The sequence below is a fragment of the Cnephaeus nilssonii genome (assembly GCF_951640355.1).
Source record: "Cnephaeus nilssonii genome assembly, chromosome: 20".
Lineage (NCBI taxonomy): Eukaryota > Metazoa > Chordata > Mammalia > Chiroptera > Vespertilionidae > Cnephaeus > Cnephaeus nilssonii.
This window is the reverse complement of record NC_137091.1, coordinates 3936829-3961092: the sequence shown is the minus strand read 5'-3', so window position 1 is coordinate 3961092 and position 24264 is coordinate 3936829. Positions and strand designations below refer to the sequence as shown.

At 40.5% G+C, this 24264-nt stretch overlaps 1 protein-coding gene across 7 annotated transcripts in view; it reads right to left on the bottom strand.

Annotated features, from left to right (window-relative positions):
- The window catches only part of RPGRIP1L (RPGRIP1 like), an 86938-nt gene that overhangs the window by 56801 nt on the left and 5873 nt on the right, over positions 1–24264 (bottom strand). For all 7 annotated transcript variants that reach the window (XM_079759883.1, XM_079759881.1, XM_079759887.1 and 4 more), the window contains 6 exons: positions 22338–22636; positions 18734–18827; positions 17329–17472; positions 5373–5478; positions 4051–4197; positions 2224–2297 (listed from right to left, as the gene is read on the bottom strand). In XM_079759883.1, the coding sequence (XP_079616009.1) occupies positions 2224–2297; positions 4051–4197; positions 5373–5478; positions 17329–17472; positions 18734–18827; positions 22338–22636 (864 nt within the window). The remainder of the gene's footprint in view (positions 1–2223; positions 2298–4050; positions 4198–5372; positions 5479–17328; positions 17473–18733; positions 18828–22337; positions 22637–24264) is intronic.

Below are 24264 nucleotides of genomic sequence, written 5' to 3'. Positions count from 1 at the left end.
CATTACACACATTTACTTCCAGATGCCTGACACAACATTCAAGTGTAAGCAGCATAATGAAGTCTGTTTAACGTAACAGAAAAAAAATGTAGCTCAACCATAAAACATAAAAGAAAAAAAAAAAGACATTCAAAGTTATATTTACACTCTTAGATCATCTTCTAATACGAAAAGATAAAGTTTCATGGTGATAAAGTAAAATGAGAAAAACATGTCTTTCTCAAAATTCCACTTATGCATTATTCCCAGGTAAGTTTTTACTCCAAAAAGTATGTTCAGTAAATCCCCTAATTGGGAGGAAGTAGAGAATGTATAGGTAATGGCTAAATGGCACTTATTTTCTTGTTTTAATACTATGTTAAAGTATTTGAAATGATAAGGTATTGAAGATAAAATCAATAAAAATTCCTGAATCTCTGACAGTTTTGTTATTCCATGAATGTTTCCCTTTCTAATACACAATTTTCCAATCCAATTAAAATCAGAGAGGTAGTAAGGCACAGAGGGGGGGCGGGGAGGAATCAAGTTTAGAATAAAAAGAATTGGGGTTCAGTCCTGCACCAGACTCTCAGCAAAGCCCTGTGCCTCTATACAAGTCTCACTTTTTTTGAGTCTCAATTTCCTCGTTTATAGAATATGAGGGTAACATTCTCTCCGCCACCGAATATGGTTGTCTGATCTGTATACTGCAACTTGGATTTTTCAAACACACAACTATTAAATACTTGGGTATAAAACAATATAAACCTATTATTGTTTCATAGAGCTGGAAATATAAAACAAGAGGTATAATAAATGCTTTGGGTGAAATGAATTAGGGCTCAAGAGAGGGACCAGAACCAAGTACTAGGGCCAAATGACCTGGAAGAGGGTTTAAGGCAAATCCCACATAAAGATGCTGAGCCAGGCTGTCCTTGCTGGGGAGCCTCAAATATTACTTGACTGATGTTTGAACCTGCTATTTGTAACCCTCAATATAATGAGCCACCGTGCAAAGATAAACACCACAGTTAGGCAACAGAGATGATACATACCATTGGAATGATGCCTAACATTAAGTAACATTTCTTTTCAAAGTAAAAACTAATAAAAACCTAGCACTACACTCCTTAGATATGATTTAATTTTAAAAATATAAATTTAGTTTACAAAACATAAAACATAGTTAAAAAGTTAAAGAGGTTATCTGTAGATCATCTATTTTCTGATGTTACAAAATATGATCATTGGAAGCAACTGTTGATATCAGCTCTAACATGTATATTTCAATGTATTTAAATTTAATTTCATGTAAAGGTGTATTTATAATTAGTATCATATACTAAACACACACACACACACACAGATACCTGTGTCACTTAACTAAACTTAGCTGTGAAGTAGAAATCCGTTTCTAACATTTTAAGAGATTTTTAAAAATACCTTAATTAGGAAGCAGATAAACAAAATTGAAACAGTTCTTTAAAATTTATCTTGAAATAGAAATGCTGTGCTACTCTTTGTAAGGCACAGAGACAACTGTAAGTGAACACTTTTTTTATTTTATTATTATTTTCTTTTTCTTCTTTATTGATTAAGGTATTACATATGTGTCCTTATCCTCCCCATTGCCCTGCTCATGCCCTCACCCCCCTGTTGTCTGTGTCCATTGGTTAGGCTTACATGCATGCATACAAGTTCTTTGGTTGATCTCTCCCTTCACCCCCTACCTTCCCTCTGAGGTTGCCTCCACCAGCTCACTCTCAGCTCATAGGCTGGGTAGCCCATTGGAAGAAGCAGGGGCTTGGAGAGACCTACAGAGGTTCAAATACAAGCTCTGCTACCTCAGAGCTGTAATGAGTGGGCAAGTTCTTAATTGTTTTATTTTCATTGTCTGCAAAATGGGCATTTACAATGCCTGCATTTCCAGGCTGTTGTGAGCAATTTACAATAGTGTATGTAGAGTACTTAGCACAGGGCCTACTAGCTTATAGTCTGTGTTCAATAAACAACAGCGGTTGTTACTGGTAACAAAGCGATAGTTTTCTAAGTTAACACATTACCACTCAGGTTAAAGAACTTATTACCAATGCTCCAAAAGCATGTTTTCTTTTATAATATATATATTTCTTGCAATCATCTGTAGCTGATTTTTAAATAAATATTAGATGGTCTGATACCCAATGCTTTGACAGACAAGATTTCAGACAAGTGAATGACAGAACACATGGAATTCTGATTTACCTGTTATAAAGTTTATCATAGTTTTCCTTTAAAAGTTCCCGTTCCTTTTCTAAGTCATTAATTCTATCTTGCAGCTAAAATGAAAAGAAAATTACACATTAGGAGATTCTCCTATAAAACCGCAGGGGGTAAAAACACAGGAGAGGCAGCTAACATGGTTCAGTCTTGATTTCTAAATTGCAGCTGCTAACTAGGCCACTTATATTGTCTGTATTTAATTTAGCACTGATTTTTTCCCCAGTTGTTAAGTAAACATGAAATTAATATCTCTGTTTTAATTTAGTAGAAACGCATGCACTACTTTATGGCAGCGTGTGCCAGAACTCAGTAAAGACTGTGTTAAAAGCTTGCTGTTAAGTCTGGAGAAATACTTTTTTCTTTCCTCTCCAACGAATTCCATTGTTATATACACTTTGTATTAATTTCCAATTGGCCCATAAAAAAGTAAAAGGATCAACTACTCTTTTGGTTCATGGTTCACAGAAATGTGTCAATCACTTTTTACTCTGAAGATACACTTTCTCATGTCACCTGGAACTGACAAAAAGCCAGCAGCACGTCTTTTAAATATATGAATGAAAAAATACAATTGCCCTAGCCAGTTTGGCTCAGTGGATAGAGCGTCGGCCTGCGGACTGAAGGGTCCCAGGTTCAATTCCAGTCAAGGGCATGGGCCCGGGTTGTGGGCTCGATCCCCAGTGGGGGGCGTGCAGGAGGAAGCAGATCAATGATTCTCTCTCATCACTGATGTTTCTATCTCTCTCTCCCTCTCCCTTCCTCTCTGAAATCAATAAAAATATATTTTAAAAAACAACTGCATACCTTTTTTCATCCCAATGAATATTTTTAGAAATTAACTGGGGTAATTATATTCTTATGATTAAAATGTAGCTTTCTGTATTTATTTCTGGTATTTACGTTTATGTTTCATTCAGCAGTATATTTTGTAGTTACAACCTCTTCCCATGGATCTGAGTACTCTTAAATTCATTTCCCTTCTCAAATCCTCTTTTGAGGCACAGTAAAAGATTCTCCCAAGGTCAGAACAGAATGTGGGCATCTTATTTCACTTCCATTCTCTTCAAGAACAAGTTTAACAGACTACAGAAAAAGACTGCAAGGTGGGAGACATGAGTAGCAACAATAATAGGGAGATACACTTTCTTTTTTTAAAAATAAATACATTTTTATTGATTTCAGAGAGGAAGGGAGAGGGATAGAAGATAGAAACATCAATGATGGGAGAGAATCATTGATTAGCTGCCTCCTGTACCCACCCCACTGGAGGGGATTGAGCCTGCAACCTTGACATGTGCCCTTGGTTGGAATCGAACCTGGGACCCTTTAGTCCACAGGCCGATGCTTTATCTAATGAACCAAACTGGCTAGGGCAGGAAGATGCATTTTCAAAGAGCTTCTTAGAAAACAAATTTTTTCCACAAAATTGCTAATGTTGCAAAATACAACATCCTTCTCTTCAGAACCAAATATATTCCTATAACTTGGTTTTGGTTTTGCAAATGACTAGTAAACTTACAACTGAGGAAGCTGAGTTCCACAGGTAACCCGTTTCAAAGCGTTTTCTTTCTCCTCAACGATCTTTAATTCTCACGTAAACAGTGGCTCTCAGTACATGTGCAAGCATGTTTAGGCCTCGACTTGCCATGCCCATGACATGTGGACTACACTCTGCTGTGCTCAGAGTGCCATGTATGTAGTTTAGGTTTTTCAGTAAATATAATATTTGAAATGTCTCTATTTGACCTTTCCAAGCTGTCAGTCGCAGAGCAGTCTTGAGCAGCGGATGCGAGCGCTCTGGACGCTTACCTCTTCGATCCTTCTCTCAGAAAACGTCACCGAGTGCAACTGTTTCTCCAGACGGCTGCACTTCACACGCTGCTCCTTAAGCTGCTTATTCAGCTCATCCCCATTGGCCATCAAGGCATCGTGGCTGATCCGGAGAGTTTTCTGCTTCTAAAAACCAGAAGGAAACTTTTAAAAAGTATTTTTGGATTATGATTTGAATAAGTGATTACAATTCTATAAATAAATTTACTCCTGAAGTTCATGTTATACTTCAAAGAAAGCAGAGTATCCCCCCTTGTCCCTGGGGACATGTTTCAAGACCTCCAGTGAATGCCTGAACCTATAACAATAAACTGCAGTAAAATTTATGTGACTATGGTCTATCTCTCTCTGTCTCTGATAACCAAGATGGCGCTTAAGAGACTCACAGGCAGGTGACATACACAGGGTAGGTTTGCTAGACAAAGGGATGACCCATGTCCCAGGCAGGACAGAGCTCGATGGCCCAAGATTTCATCACCTTACTCAGAATGGTACGCAATTCAAAACTTATGAATTGTTTATTTCTGGGATTTCCATTTAATATTTTTGGACTGCAGTTCACCATGCATAACAGAAACCGCGGGAAGCAAAGCCGCCAATAAGGGGGAACTATAAGACTGCTTACTGTAAATTCTGCTCATCTAGAGCGTTGGGAGTTAATCCCAGAACCTATGTTAATGATGCAGCGCAATAAATCCCTCTGATGGCACATTCCAATATTAAAACAATTATGGGGATGAACAGTCCCAAGTACTGTCAACCTAAATAGTTACAGTTTAAAATGAACACACTGATAGTTGACTTGACAGGTACTCAAATATTCTTCTGATAATGGTAGTGGCAAAACAAAGCAAAATATCACATCAAAGAGAGACTTCCTAAAACCTGACTATTGGCTTATTCATAACTTTGGTCTATCTTGGTATATCATAAATGCTTAGAACTGAAGATATATGAAGACACCTCTAAACCTTCAGTGCTATGTGCCATGTAAATGCAGATAAAAGGAGTTAAAAATAATTTTTCTTGGCATGAGATTATTTATGATAAATGTACTTACTATTTTAAGATGACACAGATATTTATAAAAAGTCCAACCAGTTGGGTTATTCCTTTAGGTATTAAGTTATAATAATACATAATATATAGAGTGAAATTATACAAAATTGGGAATAAAAATAGTATCTCTTAAAATTACTTTTTAGTAGCATGACTATTCTACTTAAAAATGTACACCTTGAACACTATTTTTTAAGCTTTGTACATATGTATCACCATAATAAAATAACTGATCACAGTACCTCTTGAAGCTGAATAAATTTTCCTTCCATTACTGAAAGCGCATTGCTTTTCTCCACCAGTTGCTTATGAAGCTTAATCATTTCTACATTGTCCCGAATGTTTGACCTTCAAGGATGCATTTAAGAAAAAGAGAGACAGAGCGAAAAAATTCAAGGCAAAGGGAAAAACAATCTGTGACTCAATCACAATGTTCCGTGGACTGTTTCCAGGAAAAACGTACACACTTGCAGATCATTCACAAGGTTCTCCGTGTATCGCACACCTAGGGTTAGGTTTACGATTTAAAACCAACCAAGAACCATTTTTGAACTTTATAAACTCACAGACTCTCAGAATTTGAAGGAAGCCCCAGATGTGATGACTCGTGTCACCTACACACTGACTGATAACGTGGATTTAAGGGCACTTTACAGTGTCCTGAAAGACGGTGCAAAACGACATCAGTCTTAGCACAGAAATGGTTCCACCAGACTTCAGACTTATCATCCTTCTTCCCCCTAAATGAAAAATGTGCACTACAGCACCCATCTTCCCACACGCCCTCCAAACAAATGGTATCATAAGATTACAATTTATTGGAGTTTCCTCCTGGAGTTTGAACTTTTCAAAATATTTCTAAAAAAAGTGACTTAGCGTTTTATACTAATAATGCCTAACGCTGGCATTTAAATACGTTGCAGATGTGCCTTTGCTGTAAGAGATCATTTAACGTCCACAGGGTATACAGAAATTCTATATGTGCAATACTAGTTTGTATTTTTCCTACCGAGATTAAAGCAAATGTAGAATTTAACAGGAAGATCTAATAAAGGTTAATCATAGATCTAAATGAATACCTGTTTCAAAAGGCATTTCTTTTCCTGACAGAGAAAGGTTCCTTAATTTAATACATTTTACACTCAAAAGTTTCTTAAAAATTGTGAAGCTGGGTTTTAGACTTCACTTTTAAAGGAAAATAAACGTAAAAAGTTTCAATTCGGAAAACGTTTTCAGTGTTTAGAGTAAGTAATTTTGCTTCCAGAACTTATCTAGTGTACACATATTGGAAAAATTGTCACAACGCCCTACTGGAACCAGAGAATGGACTACAAAGCTCACACATCTGTAAACCAGCTGAGGACTTGAAATACTTAATTTTCCTCTTTGATATTTGAAAGTTCATTGCATTTTGGCATTGGACAGTCAGTTGTCCTCACACAGAAGATAAACAAGTCCGAGAGCCCGGCTCTTGCTCAGGATACAGTCTTAACACAATGTTAAATAGCTATGTGTCTAAAACATGTTATCCACTAACTCCGAGCACACACTCAACAGTGCCCTCATTACTGTTCCCCTGGGTATTATTTTCACTCTCAGAAGAGATAATACTAAAGAATTAAACATGGAGAAAAATATATTTTGTTAAAAAATACACTTTTTTCATATTTATAAGTCAAAATATGATTTATCTCCCCCAGCCCCAAATTCCTTTGTTTGACCACTCAACAGCGAGTGCCATTTATTGATATGGAAGAGCAGAATACTATTCAAATCTTTTCCTATGTTTTCAGTTGTCCCTGATATTTCATTTTTCTTAGTTTTGAGTATGTTAATATTTTCAAGAAGATATGCAGGTTGGGGGAAAAGCAGGTTTACACTTGTTCATATGGAAAATAATACAATAACTAATAAATCATAATGCAAGAATAAAGTCTGTGTTTTGTGTACTCACAATTATGTACTTTTGCCCCAATCTGTATATGTCAAATATATTTAAATAAGAACAATTGCTTCATGATGTTAATAAAGAATTAAGCCCCAACAACCCATTAAGGCATACAGGGTCATAGAAATAACAGGTTATTCTGAATTTTCTTTGCATGGCAAAGGCCAGTAAGTATCTCCAGAACTTTCAGTCGCTTCACTGGTGAATGGTTTCTCGATTATTTTCCTAAGCTCTTTGGAGTTTAGACTTTTCAAAATATTGCCAAGAAAAGGGACTTAGTATTTTCTACGAATAATGCCCAACAAGTGGGCACCAATGACAACATGGGTAGTAGTTGACACCCAGCAACAATAACGTGGTGCTTTAAATAAAAAGCCAGCTCGCCAGGAGGGACACCTATCTGAGCACCTGCAAGTGGTGAACAATGACTTTTAAGTGTGAGTTTGAGGGCTATAGACATAAGTCACTGTTGTGACTGGATGTTCTGAGGGCTAACAGTGAGAAGGACGACTCCCTGACTCGCTGAGTCAGTGATATAATAAATAAAAGATAAAATCAACAATTTAATTAATGTGGTCTGGCCTTCAAGAAGGTGGACGGTGGAAAATAATCTCAAACCTGATAATCAACCCAACGTTCTTACATAGATGAAATATGGTAAAAGAATAGGGTGGGCGCTGGCCGGCGTGGCTCAGTGGTTCGAGTGTCAGCCTAGGTATGGGAGGGTCTCCAGTTCGATTCCCGATCAAGGGCATGTACCTGGGTTGCAGGTTCGATCCCAGGCTCTGGTTGGGCACATGCGGGAGGTAGCCAATCAGTGTGTCTCTCACATAGATGTATCTCTCTCTCTCCTCTCTTTCTCTTTCTCTCCTCCTACCCCCTCCTTTCTATTTTCTCTAAAAATCAATGGAAAAAATAGCCTCAGGTGAGGAGTAACAACAACAAAAAGAAGTGAGAGAGGAAAGAGGGCAGGCCAGGTCGTGCAAAGCGGATGCAAGGAGGATGTTGCAGGGGCGAGGGAGCCAGTCATTGGTGAGGGCGGGCCTAGCCCTCTGGGCGTGGGGAAGGCCTCAGGCCGGCTGCCTCTGCAGAGAGGAGGTGGCTGGTTTAATGAGCAGTGGTTTAAGTGACCTCCACCGGGCCCATGCCCTGGGATGGGAACATCAGATCTTCAGGATGCTGACCTTCCAACGGGAGGAACAATGTAGTAAGAACATTCAGATGACCTCTGACAGCCCTGCGCCGACTCACACATGCTGCATTACACATGGTGAAATGATGTGCAAACAGATAGCAAGAGTATCAATTAAATTCTCTGTAAAAATAAATTTCTCCACAGTTTCAAAACCCCCCACTACGAACAATTAAGTTGGAAAATACAGTTTCATTTCTCTTTTCTTTTGAACAGACACCTTATTTAGAATGATGATAAAATCTTCTAAAACTATGAAAAGGGTTGTTGGCCCATCTCTAGATTGAAAACAAACTAAAATAAATTAGATTTTATGTTGAAAAAAGTAACACAGCTCAACAACCTATGTGCCAAGTTTCGCTCATAATTTGAAACAGTCGAGCAATAAACTCTGAGAAGGAACCTCTGAGAACACTTGCCTGCAGCCCTGCTACCGGTGCCATAACAACTCCAGAAACCAGAGCTCGGATTCACTGGGAGGAGAAACTCCACATAATGTCGCTTCTAATATGCGATCTTCAGGAGAAAAAAACCCTGTGCTTTGCTGCGTTTCTTACACTTCCTCTCCCCGTCCCTCCTTCACCCCCTCGCCACCCCCACTGACATTCCCTTCTTTGCTGCAGTAAGGACAGTGAATGCTTTAAAAAAAGCCGCTTGATTTTTGGAGGTAACGGTGTTATGATCTAGCAGCTACCACCATTTAGAAGAAAAGGCTTTGGAGTACAGAAGCGAGGCTATGAGGTTCTGGGAAGGAGTCATGTAAAGTCTGTGTGAGATAGAATAGAGAGGCTCTTTTTTGAGTAATAGTTTCAGGCTAAGTTTGGGGGCTAAAGTTAAGAATAACCTTAGGATTAAAGAACTCTACTTTTTTCTTTCTTTTTTTTTAACACTGGCAGACATTCTGCAAGTGTATTGTTGAAAGAAACGTAGGCACTCACAGCTCCTGTTAGGACTACACAGGAAGCCATCACTAGCCAGGCATCCTTTGTGAATGGGATCGCAGGGGCTGCTAGTAAGTGGAAGGGAACGTCCCACTGAAACGGCCGAGGAAAGGCTCCTTGAAAGGTAACGGTTCCACTCGCACCGCCACCTGAGTTCACAGTGAACACAGCCCCGGATCCATGACTGCAGAGGCGAACGTCTGTGCAGGTTTATCTGGGTCACATCTTTCTGGTGGCGTTGGGTCAAAATATAAATCAGAACGCGGCCTTTTCTCCCTCTCACACCCACAGAGGATGGAGGGGACAGGCTCGAGGAGCTCTCTACGTGCACGTGGTCAAACTCCCGACCATGGGGGCGCACTCCGAGGGACTGGGTGGGGCAGGAAGAAGTCAAACCCTGGTTCATCTTCTCTAGGGGACCCTTCTGAGGCTCAAGCTTAATGGATTCCAACCAGTAATGGGAATCTGAGGATTAGATCCAATATAGCAAAAAGCCCAATGGGAAATGTAGGTTAATCGCCAATTTAGCTGCAAAAGTGAACCAAAGATTTTGTATCTTTTTATTTCTTGATGGAATTTTACCTAATCAGTGATACAGGTTATTTTACAATTATTAGAAGCAATAGTTGATATGATATAGTCTTCGATGGATAAAAAATATGAGTTAATACCACCTATTTAGTAGAAAAAAATCTGTCATAAACACAAGGTCCCTAGGGGTAAAAGTGGCTGTTGTTTTAAAGGTAGAAGAGATCTCATACCCAATTCAGTCTCCAGCTCAGGGTGGAGGGGTTACCTGAAGCTCCGAGAAGGAATGAATTCATTCGCCAGAGTCCCTAGTGAGGGAGCCGACACTCACGTCCAGGTCTGAGAGAGGAGCCTGCCCATCTCCTAAGTGCTTCCTTCCTGAGGTGCTTCTGCGTTTGGCTTTCCCTCCACTCTCACTACGTATGCACTAATACGTTACTATTAATTGTGACAATTTCTGTGGTTTGCATAAAGTGCTGAGAAAATATGTCAAGCTGCTATCACCAAAAAGATCTTACATCATATTAATAATAAAAAGCACAGGGGTAAAATAAAAGGAATCTGAGTGATACTTTTCATTGGGGGAATTCTAAGGTATTCAAAATAGTAAGAGCTTGGTGAATGTATTTTTAAAAAGTGACAGATCACCTCCCCGTATAATAATAATGTTTGCATGGTTATCCCTGACCCTAGTTACCCTTCCATCCCAGGACCAGATGTGCCCTCTAAGTTAGGGGGTGGGGCAATCAGACCAGTCCAAATTGAGGGACATTTTTGCAAACAGCTATGAATGGGCTCCAAAAGACTGGGCAACCACTCTAGAATCAAGGAAACCTAAAAGACATGACAGTTCAATACAATATATGAGCCTTGATTGGACACTAGGTTAAAAGAAAGCAAAACAAAACAAAAACACGTTATTTATTTATAAATCCTCACCTGAGGATATGTTTCTTATTGCAGCCTAAGTATGTGCCCTGGCTGGGAATTGAACCTTTTGGTGTACGGGATGATGCTCCCTCCAATCAACTGAACAACCCAGCCAGGAAAAACAAAACAAAACAAAACACCCACAAAAAACCCCAGCTATTTAAACAAAACAGCTATTTAGGACATTCTTGGGACAACAGGAAGTTTGAAGATGGACTGAGTATCAGATGATGCTACTCCGACATTCACTGTCAGTGCCCTGGATGGGACAGCTGCCCTGTAGCTATGTGAAGACACTGAGAAGTGTGCAGAAGGTGAAGTGATATGGGCCCTGGACTCTCGGACCTGAGAGGGGTGAGGGGTAGGGAGGGAGCAGGTTCATGCAGGAGCAGGCAGAGTGCAGGACAGGCTGTGTCATTCACAAATATGCACAGGGGGGAAGGTATGCGAGTCTTCCCACAGCTGTCCTCACAACTTCTCTGTAGGTTTGCAATTTTCAGAATGAAAGACGGGGAAGAACTTGTGCCGGGAAGTCCCCCTGTGCCTGTGCGCAGCGGGAAATGGAGCCCAAAGCCACGCTGTGTCTTGCGCTGCATGGCTGCGAAGGCCTGCTTTAGGACCTGAGAGTTCGCTCTCAACCAAAGGGCAGAGGCAAGCCAGGATGTTTAGAGCTTCAATTCCCTCCACTGGGACCTTATGGCACTTCCATGATTTTAATTAAGAAGATAAACGCCCTAACATGTGCTTAAAAAAGCAACACAGTACAAACTAGTTACACATTCAGTAAGAGTATTAAATAGTTTTGGAGTTGAAAAAGTCAGTAAAAGGTAAAACCATTCTGATTTTAATGTTCACATACATGTGCTCACTGGTTACTGCTGTGCATTTAATTTAAGACGGCCTTTTTAATAAGCAGAAAATGTGCATTTTTATATTGTTTAAGTTTTAATATGGACTTTTGTTCAAAACAACACAGACATTCAGGCTACTTGTAAATGATACAAGATTTTCTGCTAATGAGGCATTATGTAGAACATATGCAAAAATCACAGCTCAGTCTTCCAAAATAGACCACAATAACAAGAAAAAACACCATTTTAATAAAAAGGAGCAGCACTGGGCTTTTACTTCAAAGCAATTAAGGGCTTTGGATAACCAAAAGTTTATGTCAAGCCGATGCCAAACCAAACTGGTCTATTAAACCCAGACTGTGAAGGGTTTCTATACTGTTCTGTGAGAGGGCTCTCTGCCATGATACCCGCCCTCGTGCTGCAGATTACAGCTCTGTTGGGTTCATGTTTGAGAACAAGGAGTCCAACATCCAGATCAGACTTCTAGAATTTCAAATCTGAAATAATGTATCCGTGAAAGACAAGTTCAAATATGTTTTCCATTTTGTAATTTTTCTCTACAGTAAATTATACCAAGTTTTATATTCTCCCCAACATTTTTTTCAACGGTTTTCCATTAGTCTGAAAAAAACCCCTCAAAACTGCTGTTACACATAAAACTTTGAGCTATGTCTAAACATATAAGGAAAAAAAAAAGACTTGAAGCCCCTTATTTGAAGTAATTTCTTTAGTTTTCAGCAACTGTATTTCAAGAAACGATATGCCCTTCACTATAGGTACCCTTCCTATTTTAAGGAAATATGTAATTTTTAATTTTATAAAATCAGTGAGGTACGGTACAAATTGGTTTATCTCTTTGGCTTCGGCAAACAAAAGTACCTTACCTGTAATTCTTATTTTGTCTTACTTATTATTTATTTACTAGAGGCCCGGTGCATGAAATTCATGTACGGGAGGGGTGGTCCCTCAGCCCAGCATGTGTCCTCTCACAATCCGGGACCCCTCAGGAAATGTCGGGCCTAAACCGGCAGTTGGACATCCCTCTCGCAATCTGGGACGCTGCATGTACCAGTGACCATACTTTTCATACAGGTGAAAGGCATCTTGCTGTTGTATGGCTAGCTACATTTTTTGCCCTGATTATAAAAAGTAGTACATAACATGATCCTTCTGAGGCAGTAGTACCATTTTCCCCATCTTATGGGTGGGAAAACTGAAGCAGAGAGAGAAAGAGAGACAGAGACAGAGAGAGAGAGAGAGAGAGAGAGAGAGAGAGAGAGAGAGAGAAAGAGAGAGAGAGAGGGGGAGGGAAACATCAATGTGAGAGAAACATTGATTGGTTGCCTCTTGTATGTGCCCCAACCAGGGATTGAACCCGCAACCTTGTGTGTGTGTGTGTGTGTGTGTGTGAATCCTCACCTGAGGATATTTTTCCATTGATTTTTAGAGTGGAAGGAAGGGGGAGAGACCCAGAGAGAGAAACATTGACATGAAAGACACATTGGTTGGTTGCCTTCCGCACACTCCCCAACCAGGGCTGGGGACTGAGTCTACAACCGAGGTACGTGTCCTTGACTGGACTTGAACTTGGGATCCTTCAGTCCGAGGGACAGTGCTCAAGCAACAGAGCCACACTGGCCAGGGCAGCAGTTCAGTTTTTAAGGTAAACTGCTCTTGTACATGTTGGTGTGTCCTGCTGACAGTATTTAGAGAAGGAAATGTGTGTGCTGTGTATCACTGTTTCTTGGGTGGGTCTAGTCTAGCACTGAGTGACTTTTGGATCTGCCTTTCATTTGACATGGACACTCTAGCTCCTGGACGATCATACCCCTTTGGAAGGGGGAACAGCAAACAGTGTTGGTGCTACTCCTTGGGAATTTCAGAACTATAACAGAAAGTAAAGCTGCTAGGGATGGGCTCCAAGTGCAGATGGTTCTTTTCAGATAATATATTTTTTTAAAATATATATTTTATTGATTTTTTTTTACAGAGAGGAAGGGAAAGGGATAGAGTTAGAAACATTGACCAGCTGCCTCCTGCACACCCCCCACTGGGAATGCGCCCGCAACCAAGGTATATGCCCCTGACCGGAATCGAACCCAGGACTCTTCAGTCCGTAGGCTGACGCTCTATCCACTGAGCCAAACCAGCTAGGGCTTCAGATAATATCTTAAACGTGGTTGTGGGCAACTAAGATCACCGCACTCACGCTGGGGTCTGGCCCTTCAGCCTGTTCCAAAGAAGGAAGCATCACTTACTCTTCCAAGAAGGCTAAGTCTGACTCAGTTCTTCTCAGGGAACATGAGTCTGTTCTATGCATTCAGCTGGTGCACAGCCAGGGTTCAAATGCTATCCCCTAATCCTATCTAATAAAAGAGTAATATGCAAATTGACCGTACCTCTGCTACACCCACAAGGCACGCCACCAGGCAATCAGGAGCGAGTATGCAAATTAACCCCAGCAAGATGGCTGCAGCCACAGAGAGAGCAAGAGGCTTGGGTTTCCCTGGCAATGGAGGAAGCCAAGCTTTCCGCTGGCCCTGGCCTGCCTTGGCCTCCGCTTAAGGCTACAAAGTTTCAATTATAGAAGATAAATAAATCCCAACAAAAATGGCAGCAGCCACAGAGTTGGAGAGAGCAGGAGGCTTGAGTTGCCCCTGGCGATGGAGGAAGCCAAGCTTTCCGCCTGCCCTGGCCTGCCTTGGCCTCCGCTTAAGGCTACAAAGTTTCAATTATAGAAGATAAATAAACCCCAACAAAGATGGCTGTGGCCACGGAGCGAGCAGGAGGCTTGGCTCCGCTTAAGGCTACAAAGTTTCAATTATAGAAGATAAATAAAACCCAGATACCAGGGCCTCTGCTTGGGATGCCGGGGGGCATGGCCAGCCTGCAAACCACCACAGGCCCCTCACCCAGGCCACCCCATGTCCCAAGGGAACTCCCACCCAGATCCGGGACGGACATCCTTCAGGGCAAACCGGCCGGCCCCCACCCGTGCACCAGGCCTCTATCCGATCTAATCCTATCTAATAAGAGAATAATGTGCAAATTGACCATCACTCCAACACACAAGATGGCTGCCCCCATGTGGTCAAAGATGACTGCCCTCATGTGGACACCAGATGGCCGCCACAAGATGGCCAGCAGGGGAGGGCAGTTGGGAGGGACCAGGTCTGCAAGGGAGGGCAGTTGGGGCGATCAAGCCTGCAGGGGAGGGCAGTTAGGGGTGACCAGGCCAGCAGAGGAGGGAAGTTGGGGACGACCGGGCCTAAAGGGAAGGGCAGTTGGGGGGGGACCCAGGCCTGCAGGGGAGAGCAGTTGGGGGTGACCAGGCCTTCAGGGGAGGGCAGTTAGGGGTGACCAGGCCTGCAGGGGAGGGTAGTTAGGGGCAAACAGGCTGGCAGGGGAGCAGTTAGGCATCAATCAGGCTGGCAGGGGAGTGGTTAGGGGTTGATCAGGCTGGAAGGCAGAAGCGGTTAGGGGCAATCAGGAAGGCAGGCAGGAGAGCAGTTGGGAGCCAGCAGTCCTGGATTGTGAGAGGGATGTCTGACTGCCCGTTTAGGCCCGACTGCCCGTTTAGGTAGGATCGGGCCTAAACGGGCAGTCGGACATCCCTCGAGGGGTCCCAGATTGGAGAGGTTGCAGGCTGGGCTGAGGGACACACACCCCTGTGTACGAATTTAGTGCACCGGGCCTCTAGTATATATATATTTCTCAAAAATATTCATGTGTCTTTTGCTCTGCACTTAGAAGAACATACAGATATCACAAAACATATAGACTTTTATTACATAATTTAACTAGTAGCCAATTGCAGGAAGATTCCTGCAATAGGGCTTCCTGCTGCACTCTCCCACAACCGGCCTGCTTGCCTCCCTTCTCCCCCGGCCCCACCTGCTTTCCTCCCTTCTCCCCGCCCCGCCTGCTTGCTTCTCCGCAGCTTCGCTCCCTTCTGCAGTGCTTGGCTTCTTTCTACGCTGTCTTGATATGCGAATTAACTGCCATCTTGGTTGGGTTAATTTGCATACTCGCCCTGATTGGCTGGTGGGCATGACTTGGGCGTGGTGAAGGTGCGGTCGATTTGCATATTACTCTTTTATTAGGTAGGATTTTACACATAACTTTTTAGAAACAGAAATTATTAGAGATAGTATTAATCTGTTAAATCTCTAAAACAAAGTTTTTCATATGTTTTTAATCCCACTTTATTTTTTTAAAACAACTTTCCCAGCATGCATCATTTCTTAGCTCTTTCAAACAGTTCCATGTAGGGTTAGTTTGTTAAAGGAACTTAAATTCTGAGCCTGAAATGAAAAGCTGGAAAATCATCCTTGGTTTGTGTAAATAAGATCCTAGCCATATAAGCATGGTGGCCACACAAATCGAAAAGGGGAACACGAGGATCTAGGTCTGGTTTAAAAAAAACATTAAGAGAGGAATAAAATAGATACAGCGGATGCAATGTGTAGGCCTCATTTGGACTCCAACAAACAGCAGAAAGACACCTTCAGGGATGTTTGACTATAAACTGGTTATTGGCTAATATCAAGGAATCGCTGTTTTTGACAGGTATAAATGCATGGTGGTTTGTCAGGTGTACATGCATGGTGGTTTGTCAGGTGTGATATGCATGGTGGTTTGTCAGGTGTGATATGCATGGTGGTTAAGAAAATTCCTTATCAGACAGAGATATATATGTACTACAAAATTTATAGGTGAGATGGCAAGATGTCTGGTAGGGCAGTGGTCGGCAAACTGCGGCTTGCGAGCCACATGCGGCTCTTTGGCCCCTTGAGTGTGTCTCTTCTACAAAATACCACGTGCGGGCGCACATGTACAGTGCGATTGAAACTTTGTGGCCCATGCGCAGAAGTCGGTTTTCGGCTCTCAAAAGAAATTTCAATCATTGTACTGTTGATATTTGGCTCTGTTGACTAATGAGTTTGCCGACCACTGGGCTAGGGCTAATCAATTGAAGAAAATAAAGGTGAAGTGCTAGATGAAACAAGAGTGACAACACGCTGATAACTGTTAAGCCTGAGTGATGGGTACTTGGGGGTTAATATATAATTTACTTTTGGGTATGCTGGGTCAAAAAAAAAAAAAAAGAAAAAAAAAAGGAAGAGAAACAGAGAGAGAAAAGCCATAAAGGGAAGAAAACAATTCAAAGAAGAATACATAAAGCCTTTTTGGAAGCACAATGTGAAAGCAAAAATGAGAGGACCGATGCTAGGAAGCAAAAGCATCGCATATGAGGATGGGAGGGAAAATGCTGCAATTATCAATATAGGCCGCAAGGAGACTGCTGAAGGAACCCCATCATCCCAAACAATCAACAGAGTTTGAAGCAAACTTTTGCCAGCCACTGAGTTCTTGTCGCACATACCCAGTGGTGTGGGACCTCCTACAGTCGTGGTGAGTGGGGCAAGGCGTGGAGTTAGCAGGCGAGGCTGAGCAGTTAGGGAGAACTGCCCTCAGATAGAGCTGTTGATCTGGAGCAGGCTTATATGAAGAAGTGAAGTAAAAACATGAGTTTTAAATAGACTCGACTTATCCTTCTATGGCACATGATGTTTTATTTTTTCCATCACCATTTACCCGCCCCTCCCCTACTGCAAACACCACACTGTTGTCCATGTCCATGAGCTCTCTCTTTTTTTCTCAATCCCTCCACCCTCACCCTCCCACCAGAGCTGTCTGCTTGCTCTCTATCTATGAGTCTGTCTCTATTTTGCTTGGTAGTTCAGTTTGTTCTTAAAGCATTCTAAACGAATTCTGACTTTATCAAAGCGATATTTGATAACATACCTTTGATCTGTAGCCTGCTGTTCTCGAAGCTGAAGAAGAGATAACTCAATTTCATTTTCTTTTCTCCGCAACTGAGTTTTCAGGATCTCCGTCAACTGCTCTAACTCTTCTATTTGGCCTCTCTGTGACTGAATAACATCCTCTCTGAAATAAAGAGCCTTCGCGTGAATGTGCAGTTTGAGGAAATATCAGCAGTATTTAAGATCAGTACAAAGACAGTTCTTCGTAACAAAAGCAAGCAAAAGTTTGAACTGTTAGCTTAAGGGCCTCTGAAACTTAAGAAAAATAGTGGCAGTTATAGGTGATGATCTGGAGGTACACAGGGAGGAATTCAAGACATCCTTTTTATAAGATGACGCCCTAAGCCATGGATAGGTGGTTAGATTCAGTTGTTAAGTATTTATTGTTCACCTACTAGGTAGTCCACAGTCTATTCATCTTCAGCTAATTTCTATGCCTTTGTTCTTTCACATGTAGATTTCCCTTTATCACCCAAATGAACACTTCAGAGAGACATGGCAAAAATTTGCAAAACATAATTAAGTGGTCCCTCACATAGGCTGATCTCTGTGGCATCTGGCCGTATCCCAGTGTCATGACCTCAGGAAACTGGTGTGAACCTGGCTTTTTAGCTAACAGGTTAATAAGATTAGGCCTCATCTTTTAGTTTCTATTCTCTCACAATACAATCATCACTGTCTCTGGTATTTGGAATATTCAGGAGAAAAAATCTTAAGCCCATAATATTCTTAAGCAACCATCTACAAGTATGACCGACCCCCTGCCTCATTCAGAACTGGTACTTCCTGATGATCCAGGGGAAGACCTGTGATAAGGTGGAGCCTTATCTTCATTTGTGTGACTCACAGACACTGAAACCATGAGGCTTTGATTAACTGGAAAGTGAGCTCAATGTGGCAGGGGTAACTTTTTTGAAACCATAGTATGATGAAGAATGCAGTACCATAGAATCGTAGTGAAACGAATTCTAAAATCCATATGTATTTGATAACTTCAAACTTTTAAGCCACTCCCTTCAATTTTTTTTTAAACCACAAAAAGGCTAATTAATTCAGGATTTTAAAAAATTGCCTGTAATTTTTCTAAGAATGAAAATGCTGCCTCTAAATGAATGGACTTTATGCCATTCCTGGGTGTGGGGATTACAATAAAGGGGACTATTCTATAAACACTTCCACCGCTGTAGGTGTTCATTTTCCTCATTTCAATGGAAACATGTTTAATAATATGCTCTTATCCCACAGATCTAGCTGTAATTTGGTGGAGCAAATTATCTGTACATAAACCAATTTTATTCAAAATAAGGGAAAGAGAGGGATTAAAAAACACCCCAAAGTATGATCAATAAACAAAGTTCTAAAATGACCACAGAAAGAATACATACAAATTTCTTATTTCTCCTCTGGCTTCTTCAAGTAAATTGTTGCCATATTTTGTCAGCATGGGTTGATCTACATCTACATCTTGGAATCTAATACCTAAAAATAAATTAATGAGATTACAGATGTTAGAAAAGGGGACCCTGGCTTTGATGTCATGAGAAAATGTGTGAGGTAACAGAATTGCTTCAGTACTGAGAGATATGTGCTCTGCAGAACAGAGAATCAGAAATATGTTGCCAAAGGGACTATTAGCTCTGAGCCACCAGTTGGCATGAAATCAAACACAGCAGCAAGTATAGCCCATTTAACAAATTCTACTAAGAAAAACAAATTACCTAGAAATAATTTAATTCAACCTAGATTTAAAACTCCTGAAATAATTTCTGAAAGACCCAAAGTCTTCAATTCAGGTCTGTGCAATAAACTGAAGTATGAAAGCAAAGGTTTACAAAACATGACTTTTAAAAAATAGTTTTGATGTTTCCTGTACTTTTGTTTATTCCACCTCAATGATAAAGTCCATATATAAACAAAGGTAATTCGAGGAGAGATAATCAATAGGATTCCTCTAAATAAAACATTTTGCTGATGCACTTAAAATACAATTGCACAATAGTTATATGCAATTTTATAAGCCTGTTAAAAGTGAAACATACTTTTAATTACATGAATTAGTTTACACTTAGAGAATAATTAAATTATTAGAGTTTAAGGTAATAAAATACGAAACAGAATTAAATAATTAGAGTTTAAGGTGGATAAAATATGACACGGGATTAAATTATAAGAGTTTAAGGTAGATAAATTATGACAATTTAGCTTTTAATGGTGCATAGTCCCAGGTACAATGGTACAGAAAAAATTCTGTCTCTTTAGCAATGTTTACTTTTAAAAATGAGAATTTTAATTAGAAAAACAGCACTATTATTTGCAATTTCCAAAATTTTCACCATCTTTTGCTGTAGTCTAGACTAAAAAACAGAAAAGGCTCTGCCTAAAACATTAAAATAGTTTACTGTGTTAAAATTTGCCAAATATATTACTTTGGCAGTAATGCTAATTCTTAAGCATTTCCTACATCAATCATGGAAAAACTAAACATCATTAGTAGAATTAAAATAAAACAAAACACAATTTAGCCCATTTGGTGTGGCTCAATGGTTGAGCATTGGTCTATGAACCAGGAGATCACACACAGTTCAATTCCCGGTCAGGGCACATGCCAGGGTTTGGGGCTTGATCCTCAGTAGGGATGTGCAGGAGGAAGCCAATCTATGATTCGCTCTCATCATTGATGTTTCTATCTCTCTGTCCCTCTCTCTTTCTCTCTTTGAAATCAATTAAAAAATATTTAAAAACAAACAAACAAAAAAGCCTATTTATACTCAAAATATTTCTTAAAACTATGATTTCATGGTGAGTTGCCAATGGTTATCTTTTAAAACACATACACGTCATGAAAATCTTTGTTCTTCACAATAAGAATTGTTTCTACATTACAGTGATCACACTTGAAGCGGCATTTTCATCCTTTATCCTGATCTGGCATAAGTAGAAAATAATATTTGTACAGCAGCTTGGGGATAAGGCCCATGGGGCCAGAGAGGGTCTGGGGTTCTCACCCCGCCACCCTGGGCTGCACTGTCTCTGACAAGTCTGGCCTGATCCCAGCCTCAAAGGTGGTCTTGAAGAGTCTGATAAGGTTACGGTGGTATCAACCTTGATAATGATGCTTCAAGTACACTCAGGAAGGTAGTGGTTAAGAAAGGATTCATCGCTATGTAATGCTCTGTGCAGCTTCTATGTCTTGGACTCTATAACAAACAGTGAAAGAGATCTGAATTACTGAGTATAAACACAAGGAGAAATTCAAGCGATGTAGTCATATTTTCAAAAGACTGCTGCTCTGTGGCTTTTTTTTTCCTATAGGGAGAAACTCCCACCAAATTCTTCTATGTATACAGCACTTCATAGCACTAGATTAGCTTGCCGCGTTAATCTAAACTTGGGGCGTCGTGTTAGTTGGAAAGACCTTGCTGACCTCAGAGATCAGCTTGCCCAGCAATGGTCACAGGTTCAGAAAGGATAAGTGATTTTTAAGAAGAATACATATTTTTATTGATTTCAGAGAGGAAGGAAGAAGGAGAGAGAAACACTGATGATGAGAATCATTGATTGGCTGCCCCCTGACCAGGAATTACACTGTGACCTCCTGGTTCACAGGCCGATGCTCAACCACTGAGCCACACCGTCCAGGGGAGGATAAGTGACTTTTCAAAGGTGAAATCTATTATTGTAGGGACATATTTTTTTATGTCCCTACCACCTCCCAGCCCTACTTCTAATCAGGTGTTATCGGCCCATTTTACAGATGGGGAAGATGAGGCCCTGAGAGGTCAATGTAGGAAGTTAAGGAGTGGCAGAATGTATTGTCTGGTTTATGGTTCATCATGACCACTTGGTTATATTGAGTCTACTGCCAATCTCACAGAGCAAGGGGCAGGCTTGCGCTTTCATCCTGCAGCTGCCTCCTGCCTGTGAGGAGCCTTCCCGACTTCAAAGGCGCTCTGTCTAGGGAACAGAGTGTTAACATTTCTGCTTGAAGAAAAAATAGAACAAATTTTTCTCCCATTCTGTTCACATGGTGTTTTTTTCTTTCTCAATGAATTGAAATGCAAGTTTTACATCATATTTTTATGTCCCTAAAAATGTTTGGTCTTTATGTGAAGTGTATTCCAAATGAAGATCAATTAGAGCTAACATTTTATTTCCTTTCCTAGTAGCTGAAATTAAAAATGTGTTACCTAAAATAGTTACTGACTTTTTGCTTCATCATAAATACATTTGTCTGTGGGTGGAGAGAATTGGGATTTTATGAGAAATCTTTAGTATTTTTCTATAATGAGTCTTGTCTATGCAATTGAATTGCTTTGTAACCTGGGTAAGGTTTAGGTGGTTTATTTTCAAAATTAAAAAAGTGATTGTCCTATGATCCTTTTTGGAGATGGAAGAGATGCTTATGGGGTAATTCACTTGCTTATATCCTTTTATTTTACAGGTAAAGACAACTCAAGTTCAGGACTCGTCCAAAGTCACCAGATAAAAAGTGGAGGAGCAAGAACCCAACTTTCAAAACCCCCAGCTATGTGCACATTCCACTGCCATGCTACCTCTACACAACGAGAAAGATTTACACAAATTTGCAGATTTTATAGGAGCTCTTTCAATAAAGAACTTAACTGTGATCATATATAGGCAAACTAGTTGGTTTTCCCATTTGCCTGTGTCAATGTGATTTGCTCCTATAATTAAAAAAACACACTAAACTGAACTCATATTTCATGTAGTTTCACACATGTCTCATACCAGTTAGAATGAATAGTTATGTTCAATGTTTACTAAACAAATTTGAGTGTGATCTAGGGATTCTTAAATAAAATAATCTTCATATTAATATTAATTTTTTAAATCAAATACAGGTCCAAAAATGATATTTATCTTTCTAAAGAAACTTAGGGACATGAATAATACAGAAATAAAGCTGTGTGTGTGCAAAATGACCTATTGAAAGATGTCAGCTGAGGATGTGTGGAAGCTGTGTTTTACCTTTCCTGGGGCAGTCCTGGGCGCCTGCGCTTTCACTCGCTTTCCTACGCCCAGTGTTGACGCGAGACTGCACGTAGCTGTAAGGAGCTTGCCTGCCACCCTGGACCTGAAGTTGCTGTTTGGCTGAAATTAGTCTGTTTTTGAGGGCTTCGTTCTGTCTTTCAAGCTCTTGAACTTTCTCCTGCAGCTGCTCAATCATTTCTTCCAATTCCACATCTCGTCCCAGCCGCTTGGGGCCGCCACCAGCCCGCTCACATCTTTTCTTGTCATTAACTAGCCGTATTAACTTGGTGGCCATTCTAGGGAAATAATAAAAAGATGAAAAGGAATGTGAGAAGTCAGCATAAAATGCATTCTGTTGAAAGGAACATAATCACTGTGAAGACTTCAGTGCAGAACCTGAATAATAAATTTCAGGTTTTGATGTAACTATTACTGCCTGTGAAGAATCCTTTGATGATAATTGAAACCACTGGGCAACAATCTGCTTTATAGCACTGACAAATAACAGTTTCCTAAGGCTTATCATTTAAGGTTAGTAAAGAGAGGACACATATTTACTCCATATGTTCCTCAAATGCAATTTTTAACGCATGACCTTATGTAGGAATGCTGTATGCACTTAACTGTAGCTACAGATTGTGGATGTGGCGGGTTATATCTGCAAGCCACAGTAAGTTAAAACTCTTGGAAACTGTGTTAAGGCTATGCAGCATTTATGTGATATATTGTTTTCAGTTTCTCTAGGATTAAGATGTACTACAAATATAAAAGTGTTAGAAAGCAGAGATACACACCTATAAAAAGCACAATGAAAAATTCAAAAGAAACCAAAATGTGCCATTAAATGTTACTTAGCGCTCAAGAGACATGCATGTTTAAGGGTAGAAAATAATTAGATACAAAAACTATTATTTTAATGCTACCTTTGGGTTTAGGCATAAATTGTGCTTTTGACATCTCAGGAGTTTATACCTTTGATTCTTTTAAGTTTTGATAAAAACTGGTCAGACAGAACAAAAGACAGAAGGGGCACATGGGGTGATGTAATATACACGCACAGAAAACATGCCTGACAGCGAATGGAAAAATCTTGGCAGGACAAGAAAGAAAAGGTGGCTTTGATGAGAGACACAAGTTCAAGACTTTACAAAATTGGTCGCACATCTTCAATAGCTGACTCTAGTTTATAGTGAATCTATTTTTATAAAGACCCAGACAGGAGATTGAAAATAAAAACTCACTTCATTTTTCTTTACATGGGGTTTGCTTTATTTTAGCATGGTTATGGACAGAAGCTTTTACTTAAGAGAACAAAAGTGAAATAAAAAAAACCCTTAATAGCTTTGGGATGTCCTAGAACAACCTTTTTTTGCCCTGAGCGGAGTCCTCTGGAACAGCGGTGGTAATACACGTCTATCTCCACTTTTGGCTTCTCGGCCTACAGCATGTGGCACAGGGAGAGCTATGCATAACATAATCAGTTAAGATTGTTTTCTCTTTCCCTCGAGGCACATCCATTAAACATGCTTTATAAGGGATCCAGGATAATAAAAACCAAGATCCAAGAGTACCACAAACCCCCTAGTGAAATAATCAATGGATTAGTTCCTTTCCACCGAATCCAGAGAATGATATATCATTGGGAAATCGGGGCAGATATCCTAGCCCGATAGAGCCACAAACCTTCCCAGCCCTTGGAGGAGTTAGGGTCCCGAGCCCCACCCAATGCTCATCCCTGGAAATGTGGCAGCCATCTCCGCGAGGTGCCAACCTAGACAGCTGAGTTTCCTGTTACAGAGACCGAGAGAGAGGCTACATTCAAAAGAGAGGGAGGTTTAATCCGAAAAAGCCGTCAACATCTACAGGAAAAGAAATGACCGCACTTTTTAAGGCAAGAGCACATCTATAGAGCGGCTTTCAGTTC